Genomic DNA, 25,892 nt, shown 5'->3' on the forward strand with positions numbered 1-25,892 from the left:
CACTCGGATCTAAATGCTTCATTGTTTCAATGAAAGATAAAACGTAGCACACTAGAACTAACATGACACCGTCACTGTGGGAACCTCCAACTACAGCGAGCCACTTGGTGAATCTGTTTGTAATAAGTTGACCAACAGCTTTTTTTTTCTTTTCAATAAATGTGTTTTCTGTTTCTTTCAGATATGCAACAACTCTTTAAGTTACACTTTGACATCCAACTCATCAGTTAATTCCCCTCTCAGATGTCAAATCTTCAGACTGTTCATCCAGTTTTGAGTAATATGAATGCGTTTGAATCAGCATGACGTTACATATTTTTACAAGTACATTAAAATATCCTACAAGTACATTTTTCCTTTCAAGTACTAAAATGAATACAAAAGCGCTCAAATTGCAAGTATTATAATGAATAGAACCTGCTCCTGTGAAATCCATGGTTACTTTGCATTTCTTCTGTTGGTGCTGTATATTGTTAAAGCCTTCCATAAACAGACATGTAGCCAAAGATGAAAGCAACACATCTACAAGTCGGAATATTCTGGATAATGTCACAACATCCCACATTGACACAACAGTTGTTTTGTGAACCAAAGTGTAACAACCCTGCTCCCAGGTCTTTTCCATATAGACCTGTGATTAAAAGCTAGCGCTGCTACTGTATGATTGTTGAACATGAAGGCAAATCTTGGCCCTGCAGGCCTCCAGTTGAGAAAACAGGATCTGCTGCACTAGCTCGTGGCCTGGCCTTGTTAAGGTTGCATCACTGGGTGCATATAGCATGACTTATGTCATTCTGACCCTTTGAAACTGGCATCATTGACTTCAGTTGGAGAGTGCAGCAGGAGGAAAGTTATGTGAACACACACAGCCACACAGTTCACCTCTTACAGTTCAGCTGCTGATCTCCTTTCTCTCTCTCTCTCTCTCTCTCTGTGTTGCAGGTGGAGGGGGTAGGCCTGTACTTCCGTCAGCAGCTCCTGCAGTCCCGTCATCGTGGCGCCTTCGAACTGGCTTATGTGGGCTTTGTACGCCTCACAGACATGTTGTGCAGGTGCGTATGTGTCTGTGTTCGCATTCAGCGTAAAGGGACTGAAAGGTGATACTGTTGGACGGCCATGGGCATTAGCTTCCATCACGACAGTGAGTGTCTCTGTGCCTTGTAATTAGCAGTAGGCAAGCCCACTCAGTAATGTTCTTCAGATATAATCCACTCTAAATAAATCAAGGCTGGATAATTGGATTTATTTCTAATCTGGTGCCCTCTGGATGGCCAGCAGAAAGGCATGGGTGTGAAAGAACTGAACTGCTGGTGACAGAGAAAACCCACGCTGGCACAGGGCGAACATGCAAGCCTCTGATGATCTCATTAAAAGAAACATGCAGCTCCTTTAAAGTGGAGTCAGACTGTTAAATACCCTTTAATGGTCAAACACATTAAATCATGGACAGCATGAAAATCTTGGAGACATCTGTGATGTTTTGGGGTGTATGAGTGCCCATCCATCCGTCCATTTTCTTTGGGTTACCTAATCAAGCCTGTCCCAGCTGGTGTAGGGTGAGAGGCGGGACATGACCCTGGACAGGTCGCCACTCTGTCACATCTGTAGCCAATTTAGAATCATCAGTTAACCTAACCCTACTAAACTGCATGTCCCCATTAGTGCACACGGTGTGGGTAATTTGTAGATGTGTAAAGGCACCAGGGACATGGATAGGTTTTTGAGCAAAGTACGCTGCAATCCAGACAACGTCAGGGATGTCTTTGCTCATTTCAGCAAAACGTTCTGCACGTAACAAAACTGCAGGAAATGATAAGGTCCCTTATGAAACAGAAAATATGATAAAGGAGGTCCTGAAGTCCTACATCAAGCAAAAACATCTCAGCTTCAGCTTGCAAATTCTTGAAATGATAACTACAACTTATAGACTGAAAGATTAATCGATCTCAGACAAAAACAGAAAAGTGAAACTCATAGCTCATAACATTTTCAAACTTTTTCTTTGAAAACCAACATTTTGCAAAACACTTCTTTGCAGTATGAGAAAAGAAAATGACAGTTTTCCTGCGCTTAAATTGCGCAGTGAAGAGCGACAGCCTGGTTTGGCCTCAGTGCCAGTGTGCCGCCAGGGGCAGCGTTAAACTTGGCTGGAGTGACATATGACGCCAAAGCCCTCATCACCTGTGCTATTCATAGAAATAATCTCTCTATTATTCTCCCGAGGAGGAAGAAAATATTTGTTTTAATTCTAAACGACATGAAAGAATTTCTCACTTTCATGTACCTCCCAGTTTTCCTCAATGGTGGGTTGTGGAAAACGTCTTTAGCCCTGCGGCGGGTCACCAACCACAAAACCGTCACAGCAGTGTTGACTTTGAACCACCCAGTGCTGAACAGTTAAAACAAAACTCACTTGTTTTGTTCTTGTGTAGAAACCAGGCTCTCTGTGCGTTGTGTAACATTTTAGCGGTCGTGTGTAGGAGTACCGGGGAGTGTGTGCGTCCTGCCCCTGGCTTGTGTGGATGCGAGTGTGTGTTTCCATGAGGGGAAGAGCAATGTGTGGATGGTATGCAGGCCGTGTGCTGGGTTATGGGGTGTTGATTGCGGGGTGCTTAACCGCAGCCTTTTGATGCTCTGCCTCGGGATCTGGCTTTGGTGTGTTCCACTGTGTTTGCACTCTTTCACTCTGTCTCTTTGTCTCTCTCTCCATTCTTCTCAGTTTTCTCTTTCATTCACTCTTTCTGTTTATCTTCACTTTCTCTTTTCTGTTTCTTTTTGACTAAATTCTTTGGTTATACAAGTGAATTTCTATCTGCAGTTGTTTATAGCTGTGGTTTCCATTTTTGTCCTGAGACATGCCCCCAGCAGTGCTGTCAGATGAACTCATTTACCCCTTAATCATCACCACCGTTCGTGCAAAAGACACAAATAAATGAGTCCCATAAAAAGCTGTGTTTGTAACAGAAGTGGAGAAACTTAAAGTTGTTCTACTAATAACAGCGTAATTTTGCGGTAAAACAAATATAGTTAATGTCAGTTCATGTCAAATGTCATGTCTTAATAGTCATGTCTTTCAGTAGCTTTCTTTCCAAGCTCCTCAGACAGTTTTGAGACCATCTCTCATAATAATAATTGCAGCGCTTTATTGAAGGGCTATATAGATGCATGGAAATACAGCATATAAGGCAAAAACACCATTTGTACAGTTATAACAAGCTTGAAAGTCAATATTTGGCATGACCAACTTTACTTTTCAGCACACCTGAACTCTCTTAGGCAAACTTTCTTGTCATTTCTTTAAGAAGTCTTCAGGAGTAGTTCTGCAGGCTTTTTGAAGGACATCCAAAGCTCTTCTTTGGACGTTGGCTGCCATTTGGCCCATTCTCTGTAAAGATGGTCCCACACATGTTGAGGGGAGAGGCCAGTCCTTAATTGGTGTTGGTTGTTGGTGTGTTTGTTTGGGATCACTGTCATGGTCAAAAATGAAGCGGTTTCCAGACTGTATTGCATGGTGGATCAAATTCTGATGGTAATTTCTATATTTATAATTCGATCAATCCTTACAAGATTCCCAACATCACCAGCCCCAAACCATGATGGAGCCTCCACTGTTTTACAGTTGGTTGTAGACACTCTCTGTTGTACCTCTCTACTGATGTACTCTGTACATACTGTTTAATCTGGAATACCTAAGGCCTTTGCCCTTCCTGAAAAATGGTTTCTTGAAAGCCAACCTTCCACTGAGACCATTCCTTACTCATTATTTTAGTTTTAGTTAAAGTATTGCATTTACTCATTACTTTAAACTGTTTCAACCACTAGCCATTACTTGTAGCTAAATATTTTAATATTTATTATGCGCTTTTTGCTATTTCAGACCATTTATTGAATACGTGTGACATCATTTTAGATACTTCAACCATCTACTTTTTTGCTTTTGGCTGTTGTCAATCCCGACCAGACGTTTAAAACCTCTTGAAAAATTGCAAAAAATCCAGTTTTGCTTAGTTGGAATTTAACAAGGTTCCAAGTAGAGCTTCGATGTGCAACAAGAAGAAATGGCAGTGAGACAAAACATTGTTTTGAGCATGGAATTTATTGAAAACGATGCTTAAACTGAAACAGGCTGTTTTACAGCTGATCAAAAGTTTAGGACCCCGTGCCTTTTAAAGGTCGAATCTGTGCAAAAATGTGGATTCATTGTCATTTTCTGTCAGGTAGTCACTGTCATGATGTTCTGGTGACAAAGGCAAAAAAAACATTTCCTTTTTGAACGTGGTTGGGTTGTTGAACTGCATAAGCAGGGTCTCTCGCAGTGCGCCATCCTGGGACGCCATCCTGGGACGCAGTAGGACAGTCATTTGGAATTTCTTAAATGATCCCAAGGGTTTTGGAACCAAAAAGTCAAGTGGAAGACCCAAAAAACTTCACCAGCACTGAGCTGGAGGATCCAATTGGCTGTCCGCCAAGACACTGGACGATCCTCGACCCAAATTAAGGCTGTTAAGTGGTGCCGACTGCAACCCCATAACCATCGGACGGCATCTGAAACTGAAGGGTTTAAAAAAACAAAAATGTCTTCAAAGGCCTCGTCTCCTTGAACGCTACAGAACTGACCATTTGGACTTTGAGCACCAAACATGGGACATTGAAAGGTGGAAGAAAGTTTTCTTCTCTGATGAGAAAAAATGTAACCTTATTGGTCCTGGTGGTTTCCAACGTTACTGACATGACAAGAAGATCCCACCTGAGATTTTTCTACGCGTCACAGTGGAGGCGGCGCCACAATGGTCTGGGGCGCTTTTTCCTTCAATGGAACAACGGAGCTTCAGGAGGTGCAGGGGCGTCAAACGGCCACTGGCTCTGTCCAGATGTTGTAGAGAGCGTCCCTCATGATTAATTATATGATATGATTTTTATTTTGCCATTTTTCACATTGTCTTAAACTTTTGATTGGGAATGTATTTCTCACTTATACAATTTTTTGCACCAATTTTATTTAGCATTTTAGCTATTTATCTATTACTGACAAAGCCACTTACGCTAACACTTGTGACCGTTTTCCTCCTTTTAGCTATTTTCACCATTAACATTTTTTGAGATACTAGTTGAACATTTATTCATTTCTTTTTTACTTTGTCAATAACTTAGCTAACTATTTTTGTCCATTTACTTTTAGCTGCTTCACCAGTGTATATTTTGAGTTATATATTTTAACATTTATTCAAAACCTTTTACTTTAACTATTTATTGATTATTTGCAGCTGCCTGCGTTTAAAAAGAAAGTATCTGTTAGCTTGTTGGCTCAGCTAGCTGGTTATTTTAGCAAACTGCTTCAGTGTCTGTGTTCACTCTTATTTGCAACAAGTGCTGTGTACTGCTCTGTTCAACATGTGGCTGTTTTTATACATATTTTTTATATTGAGTACTTTAATACCAGCAGTATACTGGGAAGGAACATCTGGATACAAGTGCTCTGAAAGAGAAAAATGGATTTCAGTACGCATTCACTGCATGATGATGTTTGTGCCCTCACTGCAAGGCTGTATTATGCATCAGTACTACATCTTTACTCTTTCCCCCAAATGTCATTGTTTTAATTTGCCCTCTCTGCTTATTTGGCTTTTGTTAAACAGCTGTTTGTTACAGAAGTAACAGATCAGTGTGTGTCCACCAGAGCTGCTTCAGAGATGATCAATTTGAAACTGCAGTTTTTTGGCACTTGAAACAAAAACCCCAAAACCTACTGTGGGGTCTGTCTGATTGTCAGCGGGGTTTTTAACATGCGAACATGTATCCAGGTTTGATGAGGGTGGCCTGTTTTGGTTTTGTGTATATGGAAAATGATGAGTATGACTTTACTCATGTGTGGATTACAGTGCACAGGGAAACTTAAAAGATTTCAGTCTTTGTTGCTTACGTCCATGTCATTGTTTTGTGTGTGTTTGTGTATAAGGAGTGGAAGTGAGGCCCTGCAGCAGCTTCCTGCTCGCTGGCTTTCTGAGGTTCTGGAAGAGGTCAAATCCAGCGACCCATCATCTAAGCTGTGCGCCACGCGACGAAGTGCTGGAATACCTTTCTACATCCAGGTGTGTAAGCAATATTTTTAAAGATATAAACAGAACAAATGGGCTAAAAGAGGATCCGAAGGGTGCTTGTAAGGTTTCAGATTTGTTGCTGGAGTTGCTATTGACTCTAAGTGTTGGCAAGAGCCTAATGTTTAAATTTCCGACACTTCAGAAACCACAGGCTTGTCAGTAAACATCACATTCCTGTGACTTAGCTGCTGCAGAGTGTGCGGTAGAGTGGTGGTCATGTTGGTGGTCACACCAATTTCTTCATGAGTATAACCCTCTCAGGACACAGTGACCCTTTGTTGCAGCTGATTGCATCTCGCGCTTCATCTGATAAAACTTCCAGATTTCTTTTTAATTTATTTTATTTTGCAAATAGAAATGTGTCACTGCCGATTGCAGCGGTCATCCCGAAGACGAAACGAGGACCATAAGCAGTAACCATTTGGTCAAAATTAGGGTTTTGCAATAGAAACCCTGTGTGTTTTTGTGTTCCTGTTTACTCCCAAAAGTAGCGCAATAAGCAGTTCTTGGCATACCGGTGAAGCACTCGTGCTGGAAGAACACTCCGTTTCCTAATCTAGCCATCTTTTTTTTCCCCTCACGTACAACACACACACACACACACACACACACACACACACACACACACACACACACACACACACTCTCACTCACTCACTCTCTCTCTCTCTCTCTCTCTCTCTCTCTCTCTCTCTCTCTCTCTCTCTCTCTCTCTCTCTCTCTCTCTCTCTCTCTCTCGTTGTCCCTCCCGTCAGTAGTCCCACAAATTACTAACACTGTGTTAGTCTCTGACTCTTATTTAGTCTCAGCTCGCGTCTTCACTTCCTTTGATTCCTAATATCGAAACTAGACGTGACTGAGGGGATGTTATCAGCAGTCATTTTGAAGCGGCTTACTCTTCTTTTGTGGTTTTGGTCAGACGCGTCAGTGATGTCACTGACTCTCTTGTTTTCGTGTGTGTGAGGCACGTGCGCCTCGTAGCTTGATCGAACGGGATGCTTCACATTAGTCTTAAATTAATTTCAGTGTTTCAAAAGTCTTAACCGACTTTCTGAAATTGACTTTTAAGGGCTCTGATGTCTTCCTGATCCTGTTTCTTTTCTTTTTTTGTTTTTTAAGACTTTCTAAGCATTATCTGTGATGAATAGTAACATAACAGAAGAGCTTTAACAGGACAGAGCCTGACAAGTAGTCTGGGTGATTAAAACTGAGGATGAAGAGAGACGGAGAAGATAAGATGATGGTGAATGAAGCAGCGGAAGTCTGAGAAGAAGAAGTTGCCACTTTGGCAGAACTCCAGACCACATTCCTAGACAGACATGGAGTCAGATCCGGGAAGGCTGGCTCATGCTGGTCCTGACTAGTTCATAGGAACCAGGCTAGCCCTCCTTTTCCTCTTGGCTTCCTCTGCTTCTAACCTCAGAGTTCATAAGAGCCAGATATGCCCCACCCCCACCCTCTCCATCTTATCCTTCAAGGTCTAAGTCTTTACCATAAGCCAGGTAGGTCAGACACAGCTGACTCGCATCAGCTCCAGCAGAGACGACTTCTTTCTCACACAGCAAAGTGCTGTCACCTCCACACACACACTCCCGCGTTCCCATCTCCCACTCCGAGCTCATACAAATTATCTCGTTCAGTCAGCCTGTCAGAACAGACTAACTTATGGGATTTTATGAATGTATTTTTTGTTATTACCATATAAATGTGGCTCAGTTTAGCGGGCCACGATAAAACCATGAAGCATACACTATTTAGTAGACGGATGCAGTAGCTGCAAAGGGGCTATTTGCAGTGTACCAGCACTCCCACAGGATATCACACCTGATGTCATCATGTGATTGGTTCTTGAAAAGGCTAATCAGTAAAAACAGAAAATCATTATGGGCGAGGTTTTTAAAATAGGATATGTCTGTTGTTTTATTCTTGAACTAAAATGGCTTTGCAAGCCTCACAGTTCAAAAATAATCCTTATTTATCTCATACGAGGTCTTTGTAGCCCCTCACTTCATCCTCAGTTGGAAATAAAGCAGTTTTAGCTCCCTGTAAGTCTTCTGATTGGCTGCCCCTCACAAACAAAAGATGGGAACAGTAGCATTATCTGTTTTTTTTCTCCCCTTGCCCAGGCTCTGCTCTCCTCTGAGCCCAAGTCGTCCAGCTGCAGCCTGTTGAAGATGACCATGAGAGAGCTGATCGCTTTGGCCATGCCTTCTGCTGACAAGACCACTGACACCTCCACCGTGCCTCAGGTTTCGCCACCTAGCAGCTTCATTAATCATAATTCTAGTCCGATCTTGCCTCACAGATCAGGAAGTGAGATTTCCTGAACACAATTATTTGTAAAAGCACAAAGGGTAATTTTTATAATCGCCTTAATGTCTCTGACACTGTATTCAAGGTTGAATTTTATCTGTGGCTCACAGGTCCATGCTCTGAACATCCTCAGAGCTCTGTACAGGGACACTCGTCTGGGGGAAAACATTGTTCCTTTCGTCTCAGAAGGGATGCAGGCTGCAGTGCTGGGCTTCACCTCTCCTGTCTGGGCAGTGAGTTTTTACTTCCTGCTTTTTTTTACCTCGATTTATTGTAATCTGAACATCACAACAAACCAACCTTTGGAGTGCATACTTGATCGGCGGTTACTCATAATTAGCTTTTATATTTTCTCTCTCTTCGTATTCCAATTTCTTAACCTCCATTTGTTTTGTTTCCCAGGTGAGGAACTCCTCTACTCTTCTTTTCAGCACTCTGATCACAAGGATTTTTGGCGTGAAGAAAGGGAAGGACGAACACTCGAAAAAGAACAGGTTTGCTTAACGTGCCTCTCTTGAACTCACCTACCCCGTTCAAGTTTCAAGCTGTGCGCATCAGTGCGTATAAGGTCAAGAAAGTCACAAATACTAGTTTAAAAAAGCTCTTACCAGCAAAGAAATGTAGCTCTTGTTTAATAGTGAGCATTATTTACCTTAAAACAAACAAAAATTTTAAGAAAAAATTCACATAATTCAACAGACAAAAAATGTTTCCTACTAGACTCAAAATTTGCAGTTCATTTAATGTAATTAATCCATATTTTTACAACAACAACAGCAACAATCAAACACTCATTACATGTTCTTAAAGCCGAGATAATAAAAAAGGCCCAGTTAAACACTGGTTATGTTACCATATAACCACAAAGGGGTGCTGTTGTAACACCACCCAGGCTGAAGGGCAGTTTTTCACTCTGCTCAGGCTTCCTGACTGCAGGATGCAGGTTTTCCTCTGTTCCTGGAATATCAACAAGGAAATGACATGGGAAGCACAGAATAGGGGAATCTTGCTTGGAAATGTAATCTGCAACTAAATTACTGTTACTGATATAATATGAAAAGTAATTGAGGCTTCCCAGATGAGGTCAACAACATAACAAAAAAGGTACTTTTTGCACCTTGGGGTGCTTTTATGTTTCTTACATAGAGAACAGAGTGGCTGATGATTAAAAACGGAGAGAATGGAATCACTAAATCTGAAGCTTATTTTATGAAACTTGAATTATTAAAAATTTAAGAGCTCGATCACATTTTTTCTCTCAGCACCAGCCAGTGTTGGCAGGTGTTTGTTTTCCTGAGTGTTCCAGCTGGAGGGTTTTTTTTTTTTATCAAAAGGAAGTTCTTCCTCTCCACTGTCACCAAGTGCTGATCATGTCTGTTCTTTCTTTAATATTGTAGGATCTAACTTATAAATCCATTTTTTGTTGTGAATTGCTCTAGAATAAATAAAACTAAACAGAGCTGAAATAAATCCTGGTTTCAGACCTGGCGTTTAAGAAGACTTTGTTTTTAAAAGCAGTAAGACGGTAATGTTTAGACTAGCAGTCCCAATAGCACAGGTGATGAAGAGCTGTGGAGCTGTCAGATGTTGAGTGTTGGATACGATGATATATTTATGTGCTGATCTACAACATTCACCCAGAATGGGTTTTGGCTTGTGTAAATGACAAATGTATCTGTTCGTTATTTTAGCTGGAAGGTTATCAGCTCTGCTGTCAGAGATTGTTTGAAAGATTGTGGATTGTTCCTGAGGTTTCAGAAAGAGTCTTAAATTCTAACAGGCTCCCAAAGCCTTGTCAAACCACCATCCAAGTGTTTGGAAACCTTGAAATTAAAAATTATAGCCTGTGCTTATCGAGTGTTCTTTCTAAGTATGTTTTATAATCTGTTGTTTGTAACTCGAGTGCAGAATAACTGGATAGTTGGTTTGTGATCTTCCATTTTGTCTCTGACTCTCGTAGCGCGCACAGATACCTTCTAATAAGTGCTGCGTAACACAAACCTCTGAGGTTGTCCTGTACAGCTTGAACCGTCACGCAGATGGCCTCCCTCTAGAATACTTTGGTGTTCAGAGGAGTTCATGAGGAGCTCTCTGGTTGCCCAGATCTTGGATGTGCTGCACACTCACGACCTTTGATCGCAAGGCAGTTGAACAGGTTGCCTGATAAGAGGCATTGAGCACAACTCGAGGGGACTCAACTCCACTGGCTGCCAGCTCGATGTATTGCTGTAAAGCTGTAAGATTGCTGAGCTGTACGGCTGCAGAATATCTGGCTGGTGTGAAAGTTGGTTTTCAACCTTTTCAGTGGTAATTACGGGGTGAAAGCTGATAAGACCACTCACTAATGATGGGAGCACTGCCCCATGCTAAGCTAGGCTCTCTGCATCCCAGTTCCCACTTTGTTCTTTATGTGCTTTGTTTTTGTGAATAAAAACATTGTACAAAATCAGCCTGTCAGCACAAGAATATTAGCATGCTGTCAGAACCACAGAGCTGTTGGCCCGACTGTAGACTCTGCGTCTTGTTAAGCGTTACTTCACTGCCCTTACCCTAACCCTGCAGAGTGGCCTTGCACAACTTGTATCCATAATATATAAATCCCTCACATGACTGATAGCTTATTTTCCTCTGGTGAAACTGATACAGTGATCCGTCTAATATCCCGAGCACATTAAAACAAACATGGTAATAATGTGCTTGTACTGTTTGGCTGCCTGTGTGACACTTATGTTCAGGGTCTATATTCAGCTCAGAAGAGATTTGTTACTGCGTGTATAATCTGGGGTAAAGTTTCCCAGGGTTTTGGGTCGTGCTCAGTCTGGTTCCCTGTGCTGTGTTTCTACTGTCTGCCTTACTGAAGCCCGCTGAACGTTAACCAAGCCAACAATGCTGCACTTTATCTTGTCTGCTTTTACTTGTGTTTTCAGTCTGTTGTCGAGCCCTCTGCATAGCTCTCTGTTAGTCACTTCCTCCTTATCTGTTTATTCTCGTTATTAATGCAGGGAGTTATTTTTATGTGCCTGTGGGAGTGCGAGCGTGCTACGGTTAATAACAAATATTAAGTGATGGTGAAGAGAATTAGCTTTTGAACCCTGAATCTTTCATTTGACTTTAAGAGGTACATGTTTGTGTTTTAGTGTTCTTGGTCTCTGATTATTTTTCTCTTCTTGCAGCATGTTAGTCATAATATGCGTGGGTCACACTGGATGGAGCTGTGCGTGTGAGCACCAGAAAGCTGCGTCTCATTTATAATTGTGTCTCTGAGAATTTGAGTGTTTTCCAAAGTCTGGTCTGTGTTATTACCGTGATTTTACGGTTGTGAAGTGTGGCAGCAGAAAATGTATTGTGACAGCTTGTCCACTCTAATATTCGGATGTGTGTGTGTGTGTGTGTGTGTGTGTGTTTCTTGGTCGACTGAAGCCGGAGCATAAACGCATCTCTCTTTCTCACACAAACCAGTTTATTTGTATCATTATGTGTATTTGTGTGTTTAAAAGGGCTGAGCATTTTGGGGTGTGTGGGAATTTCAGCTGTGTATTTTCCAAAGTTGCTCACATTCAGGAGCGTCGTTTGCCTGCCGATTGCCGTTCCACTAAGCTCCAGACTCTGGGCCCTCTCGCCTCTCACTGACCGCACAGTGATGCTGATCCGATACAGTTTGTTGAGATAAACGTGAGCATAAACAAAACTGGCAGAGCAAAGATTGCACTCTGCATTCCAAGCAACAAAACAACCTACCAGTTGTAACAAGCTCTGGAATAGCAGTGGAAAAAGGAACCTGGGATCTATTCAGTGTGTGCTAACCCGGGTGTTAAGATACTGGGAATGCTCTGGGATCAAGATAAGTGTCAGGTTTTTTCTCACTTTAAACTTCAGCAGTACAGTTTGATTTGCCTGTGCTGTAGTATTTATATTTGATATGTTATCAGAAAAATGGGCTTAAGGAGCAGTCACAAAATGCTACGACTTCCCCTAAAAAATCCAAAACCAAATCTGATCTTAAATCTGATCATCCTTCAAACTAACTCAGAGACCAAACAGCAGTTTTCAAAGAGCCTGTTCTGATTAAAACTTAAGGCAGAAGTGCGATCGATCGGCGCACGCCCGTTTTTCTTTCTGAGGGAGAGCATTCACCACAAATGACCCCAACTGTGTTTTGTGCCACTTCGCTGTGGGAAACTTTCCTTGGAAAACTCCATTTTTGGCCCCACCTACAAATAGATTTGTTTACAAATGACCCTTCTCAGTAGATTTTATCCTCTTTTCCCCTTCTACGCTCACTGAATGCGCTGCAAATATACAAGTGCGAACGATCAGAATGGGAAGTTGTGCAGAGTTGCAAAAGGAAACTACCTATTAGGCAAGCTATATTTAAATATTGTATGGTTTTTATAGGCGGATGTGTGGAGCTAGTGTGTAACCGCTGATGTATCATTGCGCAAAAACTGTTGTGCTATTGTAGCTGGTCAACCTGATGATGGCTGCAACTACGTGACAGTTATTTTAGTTCAGTGGTTCTCGCTCCTATAAATGGCCAAAAAGGTCATTCTGAGGCACTGTCTTCATCAGAATAAGAAGCAAATTTAAAATTTCACTCTAAAAGTTGTCATTGCACTGTTTCCAGTAAAAAGTCCAACAACTCTTTCAATTGAAGCGTGTCAGCACTTCAGTGTGATCAAATTGTTGCACTGCAGGAATCATGATTCATATCTCATAGTTAATGGAACTGAAAATAAACAGTTTTTGGCCGTGAAATGTAGTGAAGAAGAATAAAAATGTATTTTTAAATATTATTTAACCTTTATTTATAAAGGTAGTCACATTGAGATCCAATGTCTCATTTGCAAGAGAGACCTGTTCCAGACAAACAGATGCTATTAAAATACTTTTAGTTTATTTTCTCCGTCACCTGTTGGTGTAACAACTATGAACCCACAAACGAGACACGACCTTTTCACATACACCTCTGTGGGGCTGTACGATATGACCAAAATCTCATATCCCGATATGACATTTATCGTCCCGACAACATTATATATCACAAAAATGTTACATTTTCGGTGAATCTCGGGCAACTCGATTTGTGTGCAGTGTTTTCAGCTGGGCGTCTTGTACCTGAGGTCGAGTGTTACATAAGTTGAAACGGCCGCAATTTTCTTTGTGAGTATTTATTACACGACGTGCTGTGGGGAAAAGCCTGTTCTAAGGTTTATTTTTTAGCACCTGACGGCTCTTTTTAGCTTCTGGTCCGTAAACACTCTGCATACTATTTCACGTGATTCAGTTTATTTAGAAAATTCTCAACAGAATCTTCAGCTTTATTGTGAAAGGTTTATGTGGAAAATAAACAAGTGAACGGCGGAGCCACGCGATGGTTTTACCGTCGTTGTTGCTAACGACAACGCATAAAAACAGTCGCTTGCCCGTCCGTAGGTTTGTTATATTAAATATAAGAGAAAGAGAGAACTTTAAGAAATTCTACAGTGACCATCAAAACGATGAAAAAAAATTTGCAGTAAATTGTTTATTTTGCGACACCATAAAACAAACGAGAGCATAATATGAAACATAGACGTTTTCATATCGTCATCCGATATATATCGTTATATCGAACAGCCCTACACCTCCGCCTTCCTTCTCTCTCCTTCTCTGACACCTTCCAGGGGAAGGAGAGAAAGAAAGGACACAAACATGCATCCCATTTGACCTGATTCAAGTCAGGATGTCTACTGGGATGGATGTGCAAAACCATGACTGTGTGTTTTATATTAAATAAGTGTGTGTGTGTTTGTAGTGTAGAATCCAGTTGTGACTGAAGCACTATGTGATCTCTCCAGTCTTGTGATCGAGTGCTTGGCAGAGCAGACCTCTTCCCTTTAGGAATGACTTTATTTAGATGGGTCGAGTTAAATAAAAACTTTATTGGCCCTGAGGCTGAATGGCGGTTGTAGCAGAGAGACCGCCTGTGTTAAATATAAAGTTTGTCATTTTATTGACGTGTGTGTGAATACATAAGCAGAAACATGTGACAGCAAAAGGGGGTGCAGTGGATATATGGATCCACACACAGATCAGTTTCCATTTGTAGGTGTGGGTAAGCAAACATTAAGGTTTGATTTGTTTAGGCACCAAGTATTTATCTTGAGAACGTCTCCTTATCAGAGCTTCTCAGTATTTGGCAGGAGGCTCGCTCCATTACCTCCCTCCCCCCCATCGCCTATGGCTCGACTTGGTACTGTTTGTCACTTTTATAGAAGGGGAGTTCCTGGTGCATAGGAATTTAATCACAACTAACAGTAATTTAAGTAAATAAAGCTCAAGTTGGAGCACAATAAAACTACTAGTTTCCTTTTTTATTTGTCCTCTTGTTTAACGTTATACTTGCTTTACTTGTGAATCTCTTTGTAGCTTGAAATCACCTTCCTGTTTTGCTTCCCAGCTGCTTCCGATCTTCGACTCTAGCTCAGTGGCGTCTGGTAAAGTACTTTTTTCCACAGGGGCTCATTTTCATTCATTTCTCTTTTTGCATAATAATTCTCCTTACAAACAAACAACCCTTCTTTCTATGTTCCTTTGCTCTACATCCAGCATTTTTCAGACTATAATATTTCAAACCTCATAGACGCAGACAAGCAATCCAAAAAGTAATAAACTTTCCAGCTTTATTCCTTCTTTCTTTTTTAGGTTTGTTACTCTAATGTTTCAGTGTCTGCTATAAAGGGTGGGCTCCACATATTTCACTTGTCAGAGTCTATTTACTCTTCAGGCAGAGCAGCACACAGTGTGTGAGAGCAGTCCTGTGACTGTTTAATAGCAGCCTTCTTGAGTTTTGGCTTAAGCCTGCCCCCTGCGAGTTTCAAGAGGAAGTCCTGCTTTACAGCTCGGAAAAACAAGAAGAAATACCCTAATTCCATTTATAGGGATCGCAAGTTCCTCAGCCTCTGCTGCTCTGAGTTTGCATTTATTTTAATGTGCACTTTTCAAGCTTGAAAATAATCACATATATGTATGTATATTTAATTATATATATATGTGTATATATATATATGTGTATATATATATGTGTATATATATATATATATATATATATGTGTATATATATATATATATATATATATATATATGTGTATATATGTGTGTGTATATATATGTATGTATATATATATGTATATATATATGTATGTATATATATATGTATATATATATATATATATATATATATATATATATATATATATATATATGTATATATATATATATGTATATATATATATATATATATATATATATATATATATATATATATATGTATGTCATATATGTGATTATAGTAAATAATCCAGGGGCAGCAGCTACCTTGTTGGTGGTGGTGTTAAAGCTGGATGCCACCTGGTGTGAAACGTGTCGTGTGTGACCAAGTTCTCTAAACATTTCTTATGACTTTTGGTTTTCCGTAGCATTAATCTTCCGTTCCACCACATCCCAAAGGTGCTCTATTAGACAGAGCTGATTTTAAAGGGTATTTTAGTCAATTAAACTCATTGTCATGTTCAAGAAGCCATTTTTTGTTTTTCATGGTTTAAGCTTTGTGACTTGGCATGTTTGCTACTTGACGGGTACAATACTCAGGTAGAGTAGACTGTGGTATTTAAATGATGCTCAGTTGGTGCTACAGCAGTCCTGGACGTACCCCCAGCCCACATCATTAAAAAAAAGGCAGTGTGGATCCGTCTTTTCATGTCATTTATTCAAAATGCTGACGCTATCATCCAAATATGACGGCAGAAATCAGGGCTCATCAGACCAGCCAATGTTTTTCCAGGCTTCTATTGTCATGGGAATTCTACCCTGAATTTCATGCTGTTGGCTGACAGGAGCAGTGTGGTCTTCTGCTGCTGTAGCCCATCTGCACGTGTGTTCAGAGATGGTCTTCTGCATACCCTGATTGTAACAGGTAGTTATTTGAATTCCTGTTGCTTTACTGCCAGTTCTGCCAGTCCACTGACATCAACAAGGCCTTCTCACCCAGAGAACTTCTGCTCACTGGATATGTTTTGTTTTCCTCACCATTCTCTGTAAACCCTAGAGATGCTTGTGTGGGAAACTCCTCATAGATTAGCAGTGTCTGAAATACCTGCCTGCTTCTGAAAACCATGCTATGGTCATTTTGACCATGTTTACACGTCTGAATACATTGTGGTATTGCCATCTGATTGGCTAATTGGGTATCTGCATCTATGAGCGCTTAAGCAGGTATACCTAATGAATTGGCAGATCGTATTTTATATGGAACCTTTACTATACACTTCACCGAATATATCAAAGATGCTTGTTTGTGAATCCTTATTTCTGATTGTCGTTGTAAGAACTTTCTCTCTCTCTGCCTGCAGGATGACGGGTCGAGAGTTTTTCACCCGCTTTCCGGCTCTATATCCGTTCCTTCTGAACCAGCTGGAGGAAGCTGCAGCCACAGTGGAAAGGTAAGGTGGCGCTCTTAAATCCACACACGCACACTCGCCGTGGCTTTTCGCACATCCTTGATCCTATTATGGGTTCACTTTGACTTGCATTTCAGCTCTACAAGACAGCCTTTTTTGTTTGCTTAAGCTGATTAAGCAGTAGTGCTTTTGCACTGGCAGGCTTTCTGGTGGAAGAAGCAAGGTTAGCGCAACTTTTCATCAGTCCGAAAGCTAGGTTTTTCTCAAAGAGCTCGGCTCGTTTTCCTCTGCATTGAATTCTCATGTGGGCCTTTTTCTAAATTGCTTAGCTGACAGACAATTGTTCAAAGCACAGAGCTTTACGAGCGAATAAAACGAATGTCTTGTTGAGATTTTGCTACAGTTTTTGGAGTGGAGAGTTGGGTCCACTTGGGTTCATCGGTCTTATCTTTGTCAGCTCACTCCAGACTCCCTTTTTAAAAGCATATGAGTCATCCAACAGCTGCCCAGGCGGCCTTATCTTAATATGGATCCAATTAATTGAAAGCTCTTTCAGGCCAGCTCTTTCACAATTCCCCCCTACTCCCCGCGACCCTTGTTAAAACATTTGCAAATTTCCCACGGAACCAGATCCCGGCTGTCTGACTTCCCACATCTCAGCGTATCGCGCCACCCAAACAGACCAACCACACCAAACTGTAGCCATACGCTGCAGGACTGGAGGTAAGAGGGCTGCTGTTAGTGGTTTTTTAAACAGACATGAAGGAGTGTGTTTCCAAAATAGGCCAACGGTATAGGAAAGATTATAGAAGCAGGATCTGGACCTGTGTAAGGCTGTATATTTGTGGATTATGTAATCCGCCCTTCCTGCAGAAATCCCTCTTATTACTAAAGCTGCGAGATGTGTAGTAATTCACAAGCTGACATATAAAACACTGGACAAGCAGAGTATGTGCTTCTTCCTGCAGTAAGCATTATTGTTGCATGCAGACAGGTCTTGCCGATGTTGGCATGTTTCAGCCTTGATGAGCTTTGTAATCATAGTTTTTAAATAAAATTCTTGGTGGCAGTATTTAAACCTGCAAAGCTGACTCTGATTATCTTCTTTTAATACTCACTGTAGTGACTATTGAACAGTTTTCATAGCTGTATGGATTCAAACAATTCTGAAGTCTTTACTCCTGATAAAAGACGCTTTTCATTACTTTATGAGCTTTATTAGCTCCAAAAGCTCAGTTTCACTTGTTGATAGCAAAGCAATGCAGATGGACCAGCACATGGCATGCTCTCTACAGGCATTCAAGCCTTATTAGAGTCACCAAGTGTTTGATGCAGGGCAGCTAGTGTACAGGGTGTTTCCCTGACAGCAGCTGGTTACTGTGAGAGATGACCTGTTATCACTGCCTGTACAGCTGAAAAGTGACCTCTGTATAATCAGCCCCCTACACTCTGATTCTTACCTCTTTAAAAGAATGATGGGAGTCATTTTTAACTGTTTTTATTTTATTGTTATATAAAAATTGTTTAAAGCACCATCTTTCTGCCATCATTCTCCTTTTTTGTTTTTTTTGGCAACGTGTTACACTGTATATCCATATATTTTATATATACTATCCTTAAATAAAGATAAATATACTCATCATGGTATCAAACAAAGTCAGATGAACCTCAGGGATATGAATGTGTTGAGTTAGAAAGCACAAAACACTGGGAATCTATTTCATGTATTTACAAAGTAACCACCAGAGAGCTGCTCATGTACATTTGTCCAGTCAAACCGTAAGAAACAAACTCCATGAGCATCACATTAGGTCCTTTGCCCAAGAATGCCAAAAGTGGCAGATGAACCACTTGCACCCCATCCTGTTCACAGATAGCAGCAGGTTCACACCGAGCACCTGTGATACACGTGAAAGAGTTTGGAGACGCGGCAGTGAACGCTAAGTGTAGGTAATACTCGGTTAGCAGACATGGAGAGCTGGAGACCCAACTGCCCAGGAGTCATTCCTGTTAGATTTCAGACTTCCACTTGGAAGTCCGGCACCTGGAGAGCATGCATAGTGGGTGCATTGCAATATGAATTCTAAGTGGATGAGTCCACGCAGTCACAAAAACCAGGCAGGCACATGGAGCTCCACACAGACCCACTGATGACGGAACTTGCGTCACTGAGACCCGACTGGACCCTAGTAGACTGCTTCAGAAAGTGGCACAGACTCCATGTGATACCCTGACTGTCTCAGATCCACTCTGAGACCTTATCCTGCTGCAGTGGGTCCTTCCTGGTGCAGGAGTGTCTGGTCCTTAGGTAATCAGACTGTGCTAGACATTTTCTAGATGAGAAAGATTCACAGTTCTTATCCACCCCGTCAGCCTGAGATATCCCTTCTCTTAAAGATCCGAGAATAGACGAAAATCCCTGAAACCACGGCTTTTTGCTAACACATTACTTGCACATATATGCTAACCTTGTTTTCTTTTTTTTAAACTCTGTTCATGCTTAATGTTAGCATCCAGTATTATCACAGTGTATATGTGATGGGACAAAAAAAACAGTTGCTGTTCTTTAACGCTTCTCCTTCCTTCAATGTCTGCAAACCGAATCTCGGCTCAGAGTCACAGATTATATATCAGATTCACACAGGCCTAGAGACCAGTTGGCAACTTCTTGGCAACCACCGGTTGTTGGGGGAAGAAATGCAGATTCATTGACACCAAGCAACCACCAGCTACCTAGCAAATGAAAATGTAAATTTCAGTCGTTTAGCGGGGTCTCGATGTTTGTGTGACTGGGGCTTCAGGTGAGCACGTTTCTTGACTTATTTAATAGTTATTATTTATTATGGCTTTCACTTGTTTTATTCCTTAAATGAAAGGAAGCAAGGTAAAAAAAAAACCCAACTAAAAATCAGCTTCATCACACGCCATGGGGGAAGAAAACTGTCCAGACCAAAATAATCTGATTTATTTATTTATGTGTTCTGCCAGTGCCTTTCTTATTTTGATTCATGATTATTAAATGGAGGGGTTTGAATGACCTGTGAGTACATTTTGCGTAGCATTTGTTTCTGGTATCCTCCTATAGTACTTCCTATAGTCCTCCTGTCACACAGTGTCTGCTTGTATATGCACTCACTCTAAACACTCTAAATTTAATTTTGAAAAGACTACCTCGGAGGGGCCTAAGCATGCTCTCATATATGCTCCGAGACCGACTTGTTGTTTCAGATTTCAAATTGTATTATCTCTGCGTAGCAAAGCAGATTTATCTGCAAAAGTATTTCAGGTCACCGCCCGCATTTTTAATCCGCTCTGATTTGTAGCAGCGCTTCATCTTATCCGCCTCTGCCTGCACGTCCAAAGAAAACAGTTTTCGGATCATATTCCAAGTCATTTTCTAAACACAGTGGATGATTTATTTGTCTACCAGTGGAATAAATCGTAAGCTGCAGCTTGAGTTTACTTTAGAGCTTCTATGGTGTCTCTTTGCTACTGTGTCCCCTTCACTCCTTTCTAAATGAAGAATTCATATACTTAAGGTCAGCGCTCTGGTTCCACTCTTTTTCTAAACGATACAAAATAAAAATAGGCAGTTTCATCAAACACCCGGCTGTTGAAGATGATTGAGGAGTTTGGGTTAGAGAGGGCAAACATTCACAGAAGGATCTGACAGCATTAAATGCCACAGAGTCGCTTTTTTATCCTGTCAAATGTTTCTGCCTTCAGCTGCATCCCAACAAGGCCTTGTATGCCCCCCTCTCCACCACCAGCCCAGTCCCTTGTTTCTGTGACATCACATCCTGTCCCGCTGTGCTTGACTGAACTGTGACATTAAACACATTAGACCAGTTACTAATTGGGCCGCTATTACATTTCCCATCTTGCCGATCTGCGGCAGTCCCAGTGGACGGTTCTCTGTGAGTGTTTTGTTTAACGAAGTAATGAAAAGCATACGATGTTTTCTCGGGGAAGGAGCGGGAGGGGAGGTCTCCGTTCTCTGAGATCCTCATGACTAATGACAGGACCCAAAGGATGTACTGCTCTCCTGATACACACACAGTCACATTAGCAGACCTTCACAAAGTTCAGCATCAAGCTGAAACACTGTTTCCTCCTCATGTTTCTATATTCAAGACAGGAAAAACTAAAGCTCGTGAAGGCAAAGCGCGGCTGCACTTCGTTGTTGATACTACATAAGGTTCATTTTATTTTGCTCTTTGAGTCCTTGTTTCTTTCCCCGTCTCTATTTTCCTCCCTGCTTCCTTCACTGCGAGTGTGTCAGAGTGAAACTGTGAAACCGCTGGCAGAGAGACACTTTTCCATTCTGACTCAGCTGGCAGTGATGAGACTTGGATGGAGGAGAAGAGGGAGGTGAAAAGCTCGGTTCAAGGACTGATGAGGAGATGACTGTTTGAGAGCGTGGGTGGTTTTTAGACATGCAGAGTCTATTAAAAAGCAAGAGGAATTTAGGCCAGTTAAATTTTGCACGGTAACTTTGGTTATTTGTGCTTTTCAGGTGACTTTTCACTGTTTGATCCTGTTGCAGTGAGCGCCTCACCAGACTGTTTATTTCTCACCAGTATAGATGAATTCCAGGAGCTAAAAAGCGCTTTTCCTCATGTTCCTGTCACGTGAACACTACACCGATTTTAACGTTTTAACTGCTAGTGCTATGCTAACAAGTGCTGTTCGTTAGCTCGGTCTTTCTGTGCTAAGCTTAGCTAATTGTCTGCTGCTTTAGCTTCATAGTCAGCCTATAGACAAGAGGATATTCTCATTTAACTATGAACTCTTAGCAAAGGGCAAGAAAGTGAAGAAAGAATTACTGTGCAGTTCTGCCATAGAGACTCCTGAAGTTCAACTTCATAGAGTTTGACTGCATGTTAGCATAAGCCCCACATTTATCTATGGGCTGTTAACAACCCTTCACTGGAGAAGTGAAGGTTAGTCCTAGAGCCCACGTTTCAGGCCCTTTCCTTTGCTAACAACTTCTTTTATGTGTACAGAGTCCCCCATGATCATGTCTGAAGAAGATTATTTAAAATAGCGTTCAGTTTATCAGTTCTCTGCCATTACAGTGACGGCAGGAGTGTCGCCTTGAAGTATCCATTCATTTAACGGCTTTACCATTGATGATTTATGACTTTTACTTTCTAGATAACGTTAATTGTGTGCGTGTTTGTGTACATGTTCAGTGACAGCGGTCAGGTGAAGCTGCACCCCAGTCTCTTCTTGCTGCTGCTGGTTCTCAGTCGGCTCTACCCTTCTCCCATGGATGGATCCTCTTCTCCTTTGGGGCTTGCACCTTTCATGCCCTTCATCATGAGGTAGGTGATCTACGCATGCATGCACAGGTACAGTGGAAACAGTGAAGTCACAACAACTGAGACCATTATTGATGATTTTCTACAAATGTGGGTTAGTTTCACAAACAGCGCAGTTCAGCTGCATGGACTCTACAGGTTTGCCCAAACCACAAAGATGCAAAGTAGGGGACTTAGCAGTGTCTCCAGGGAAGCAAAACACATCCAGACCCAAATATGTTTTCTGCTGGTTTGATACACTCCAGTGGATTTCTCTCTCCTGTCTTCTTACATACAGTGAACATGTGACACGGGTGGTCAGGACTGTGGCTGCTTTCTGTGAAGTGGAGGATGTTTTAACCCACACCAAGCATTCTGACTGAGACATGGAGATTCAGCCGCTCCATTCATCTTCTTCTTTTGATGTGGTAGTCAGTTCAGCGATGTTCTAATGATATTTTTATGTATACACTCGATGTTGGGCGATTGGATGACTATATCAGCTATCGTCGATCGTTTTTACAAGGGTGATTTATTTATTTATTTGCCCATGAGTAAGTTTGCTAATAACGATGGAGCTAATAGAAGCAGTCAACAAAAGGAAAAAAAATAGTAGCGCTGTTTTAACAGCACCCTCGTTCATCTGCGAGCACATGCACCCTCCTCAGAGTGCGCCCAAATGTTGTGTTGTGTTTGAGTTCTTTGCTCGCACTATACGTCTGCATAAGTGGCACACCGCTTTGGTTACTTCCTTAGGTTTCCCTCTTTCATCTGGTTTAAAGCCAAAGAAATCCCAAATTGGCGACTTTATATTTTTTTAGTGCTGTCAGCGTTAACATGCCGTCATGACGACTAACGCGATAAACAATTCAAGGTTCAAGGTTCTTTATTTGTCACATGCATAGTTATACAAGTATAACACACAGTGAAATGTATCCTGACACGCTCCTCAACATGTGCAAAAAAGGGGGGGGGGGGGGGTAGAGGAATAACATTATAAATATATATATATATAGTATATACATTGGGTGAATGTGCAGTAGTAGCAGCAAGCAGGTGAATTCTGTACATTAATATGAATAGACATCTGACTATTTTACAGAATGGACAATATAAACATATTTAAAGTTAAAGGAATTGAGTGTCTGGAGGAGAGTCTCAGTCAATTATAGATGATGTGAGAGGGCGGGTGTGTGTGTGTGTGTGTGTGTGTGTGTGTGGGGGGGGGTTGGTTTAGGGCCCGGATGGCTTGAGGATAGAAGCTCCTCTTGAGTCTCTCTGTCCTTGCCCGGATGATGCGGAACCTTCTACCAGATTGTAGAAGTTGGAACAGTTTGTTGCCAGGATGGGACGGGTCCTTCAGTATCTGCGTTGCTCTAGTCCGGCATCTCCTGGTGTAGGTGTCCTGAAGCGGGGGGAGAGCAATCCTGCAGCAGCGTTCTGCTGTACAGATCACTCTCTGGAGAGCTTTTTGGTCCTTCACACAGCTGTTTCCAAACCACGATGTCATGTTCTGTGTGAGGATGCTCTCCACAGCGCCTGTATAGAAGATCCTGAGGATCTTTGGAGAGACCCTGAACTTCCTCAGTTGTCGTAGGTGATACAGGCGCTGCCTAGCCTTTTTGGCTAGTTTGTCCCTAATGGACAAACTAATTAGGGGATTAGTTTGTCCATGTTTGGACTTCTTCTGTGTTGTAAATGCGCAAATCAGTCTGTGCATGATTACATTGCTCCGGCCATCCTGCGCATGCACGAATATATCGCCCATCGACGATTATTGGACTGACGATTGTTGGTTGGAAAATTTTTACATATCCTAATTCCCAGTCAGAGCTGTTTTTGACATTGCAAAATTCCGGATATCAGTTATGCCATTAATAGAGAAAAGCACAGGCTTTAGGGAAGGCTGTGCTTTTGCCTCAGAGGAAATATTTGTTCATACGCTGACCTTTCATTATTAGAAACTTTGGCCGTGCTGGATTGGCACACACATGACTTTTATTTCATGACTGTCGTCCCTGCGTTGTGATGTTTCCTTGGAAACATCTGTCAAACTGATTCTGTCACTATTCATCCCTCCACTCATAACAGTGGACTTGAATGAGCATTTCTCCCACCCTGCCTTTTCCAGTCACTTTGCCTGCTCATGTAAAGTCTGGAAGAAAAAATGTAACCAAAGGAATTCTGTCCAACCCAAGAGAGTCCCACACCTGCTCACTCAGCTGTGATAAACCTCTCAAACTAAGTTTACCTGAACTTTTCTTTCTAACTATAGAACAATTCACAATCAGCAAAGGTCTAAACATTTTGTGTGTTTGTGTGTGTGCGGGGCTTCTTTCATTTGTTTTGTTTGCGCAGGTGTTTCTGCATCTTTGATATGGATGTGCTGTCATCATTTCATTGTTGTTTTTCAGTACTGGTACAATCCCTGTGATATAATCTAATGTTTCACCATGGCTACAAGAGAGATTGTTTTGTGTTCGTCTGTATGATTTTGTGTCTTTCCACACTGAGACAAAACACCCGTCTAGTGTGAGCTGTTCCTGCAGCGAGCAGCGCATGTGTGTGTTGTCTTGCGTTGCAGCTCGTCTGAATCCACTCGCTGTTTACTGGAGAGTGAACCTCTCAGGCGAGTGGGAAACTTTAGTCACAACTTCATTTTGTTACATTCCTCTAATGGAGAAATGTACAAATATTATTGGAACATGTTCTTATGCCGCACCTGCAAATAAGAACCGTAAGCTTCAACCTTGTGTGCCCACAAGATTTGGCATCCCAAGAAAAAAATACCTGATCTCAGCATTTAACACGCCTACGCCTACACCCTTCAACAGCACCTTGATAAGGTGTATAAAATAAAAGCAGCACAACTAAGGTGGTGGAGACTGAAGCTTTTTTCTGGAATGCAAGCACACAGCTGGTGATGCTTTGTGGCAAAGAAAAGGTGGGTGTGAAGGCTTTTTCACTTTGTACGGAAATCACTATTGTGTTATGTGTGCAAGGCAGATCCTTCTGATTACATTTCTTTAAGCTATTCTGTCACTATAGCTATTCTGAATAGTTTATCTGATGTGTAAATTGTCCAGCCAGATGATTGATGCAGTATTTTTACAGCTGGATAGCTTGTGCGTCCGACTTTGTGTGTGTGGGTGTGCGCGCGTGTTTGGGAGGATATAGGGAGTTAAGCTTTGACCTTGAGGTTGGAATGCACTACTGATGGTTTAGATAATAGTGCTTGCATGTGGGTGCTGTATGTGTGTTGGTAGGGGCTGGCATAGTGAGGAGACATAAAACTGGTATTGTAGCATGCTTTGTGAGGAGATGTACAGTAGTTGTGGGATTTGGCTTTATTTGTTAGTGCAGTGGCCTTTTTTTTGGCGGGCGGGTGTCTTTGTCTCCATGGCTACGTCTACCTTTAATGTTTAGTTTAAGTTGCGATGCTTAAGCTTAGGGTAAGATTTTGGGGAATGAGATTTAAAATGAGTCAGTGTTTTCACAAAGCTAGTGCCCCTCACCCTACACACTAGTTAACTGGAATATAAGAACCACTCATCCAAATACCTCAAACTAACCAGGCAGTAAATCCTCCAATTTTCAAGTAGATTGGATAAACATCTGTCAAAAATTGCCAAAAATTGTCACATTTTTAGTGAAACGGTAGAGCCGTATTGTTTGCGGTTTACTGTATAATATATTCTGGTGTTGAGCAGCTCTTTTAGTTTGTTTGGCCCAGACTCAAA

The 25,892-nt window shown here is 41.5% G+C and overlaps 1 protein-coding gene across 1 annotated transcript in view; it reads left to right on the plus strand.

Annotated features, from left to right (window-relative positions):
- The window catches only part of thada (THADA armadillo repeat containing), a 113,836-nt gene that overhangs the window by 20,450 nt on the left and 67,494 nt on the right, over positions 1-25,892 (plus strand). Inside the window, exons 22-28 of the mRNA XM_063491729.1 lie at positions 943-1,052; positions 5,957-6,089; positions 8,225-8,347; positions 8,522-8,644; positions 8,814-8,905; positions 16,802-16,891; positions 22,045-22,176. Of these exons, the coding sequence (XP_063347799.1) occupies positions 943-1,052; positions 5,957-6,089; positions 8,225-8,347; positions 8,522-8,644; positions 8,814-8,905; positions 16,802-16,891; positions 22,045-22,176 (803 nt within the window). The remainder of the gene's footprint in view (positions 1-942; positions 1,053-5,956; positions 6,090-8,224; positions 8,348-8,521; positions 8,645-8,813; positions 8,906-16,801; positions 16,892-22,044; positions 22,177-25,892) is intronic.

Source organism: Pelmatolapia mariae, linkage group LG13 (genome assembly GCF_036321145.2).
Source record: "Pelmatolapia mariae isolate MD_Pm_ZW linkage group LG13, Pm_UMD_F_2, whole genome shotgun sequence".
NCBI classification, from domain to species: domain Eukaryota; kingdom Metazoa; phylum Chordata; class Actinopteri; order Cichliformes; family Cichlidae; genus Pelmatolapia; species Pelmatolapia mariae.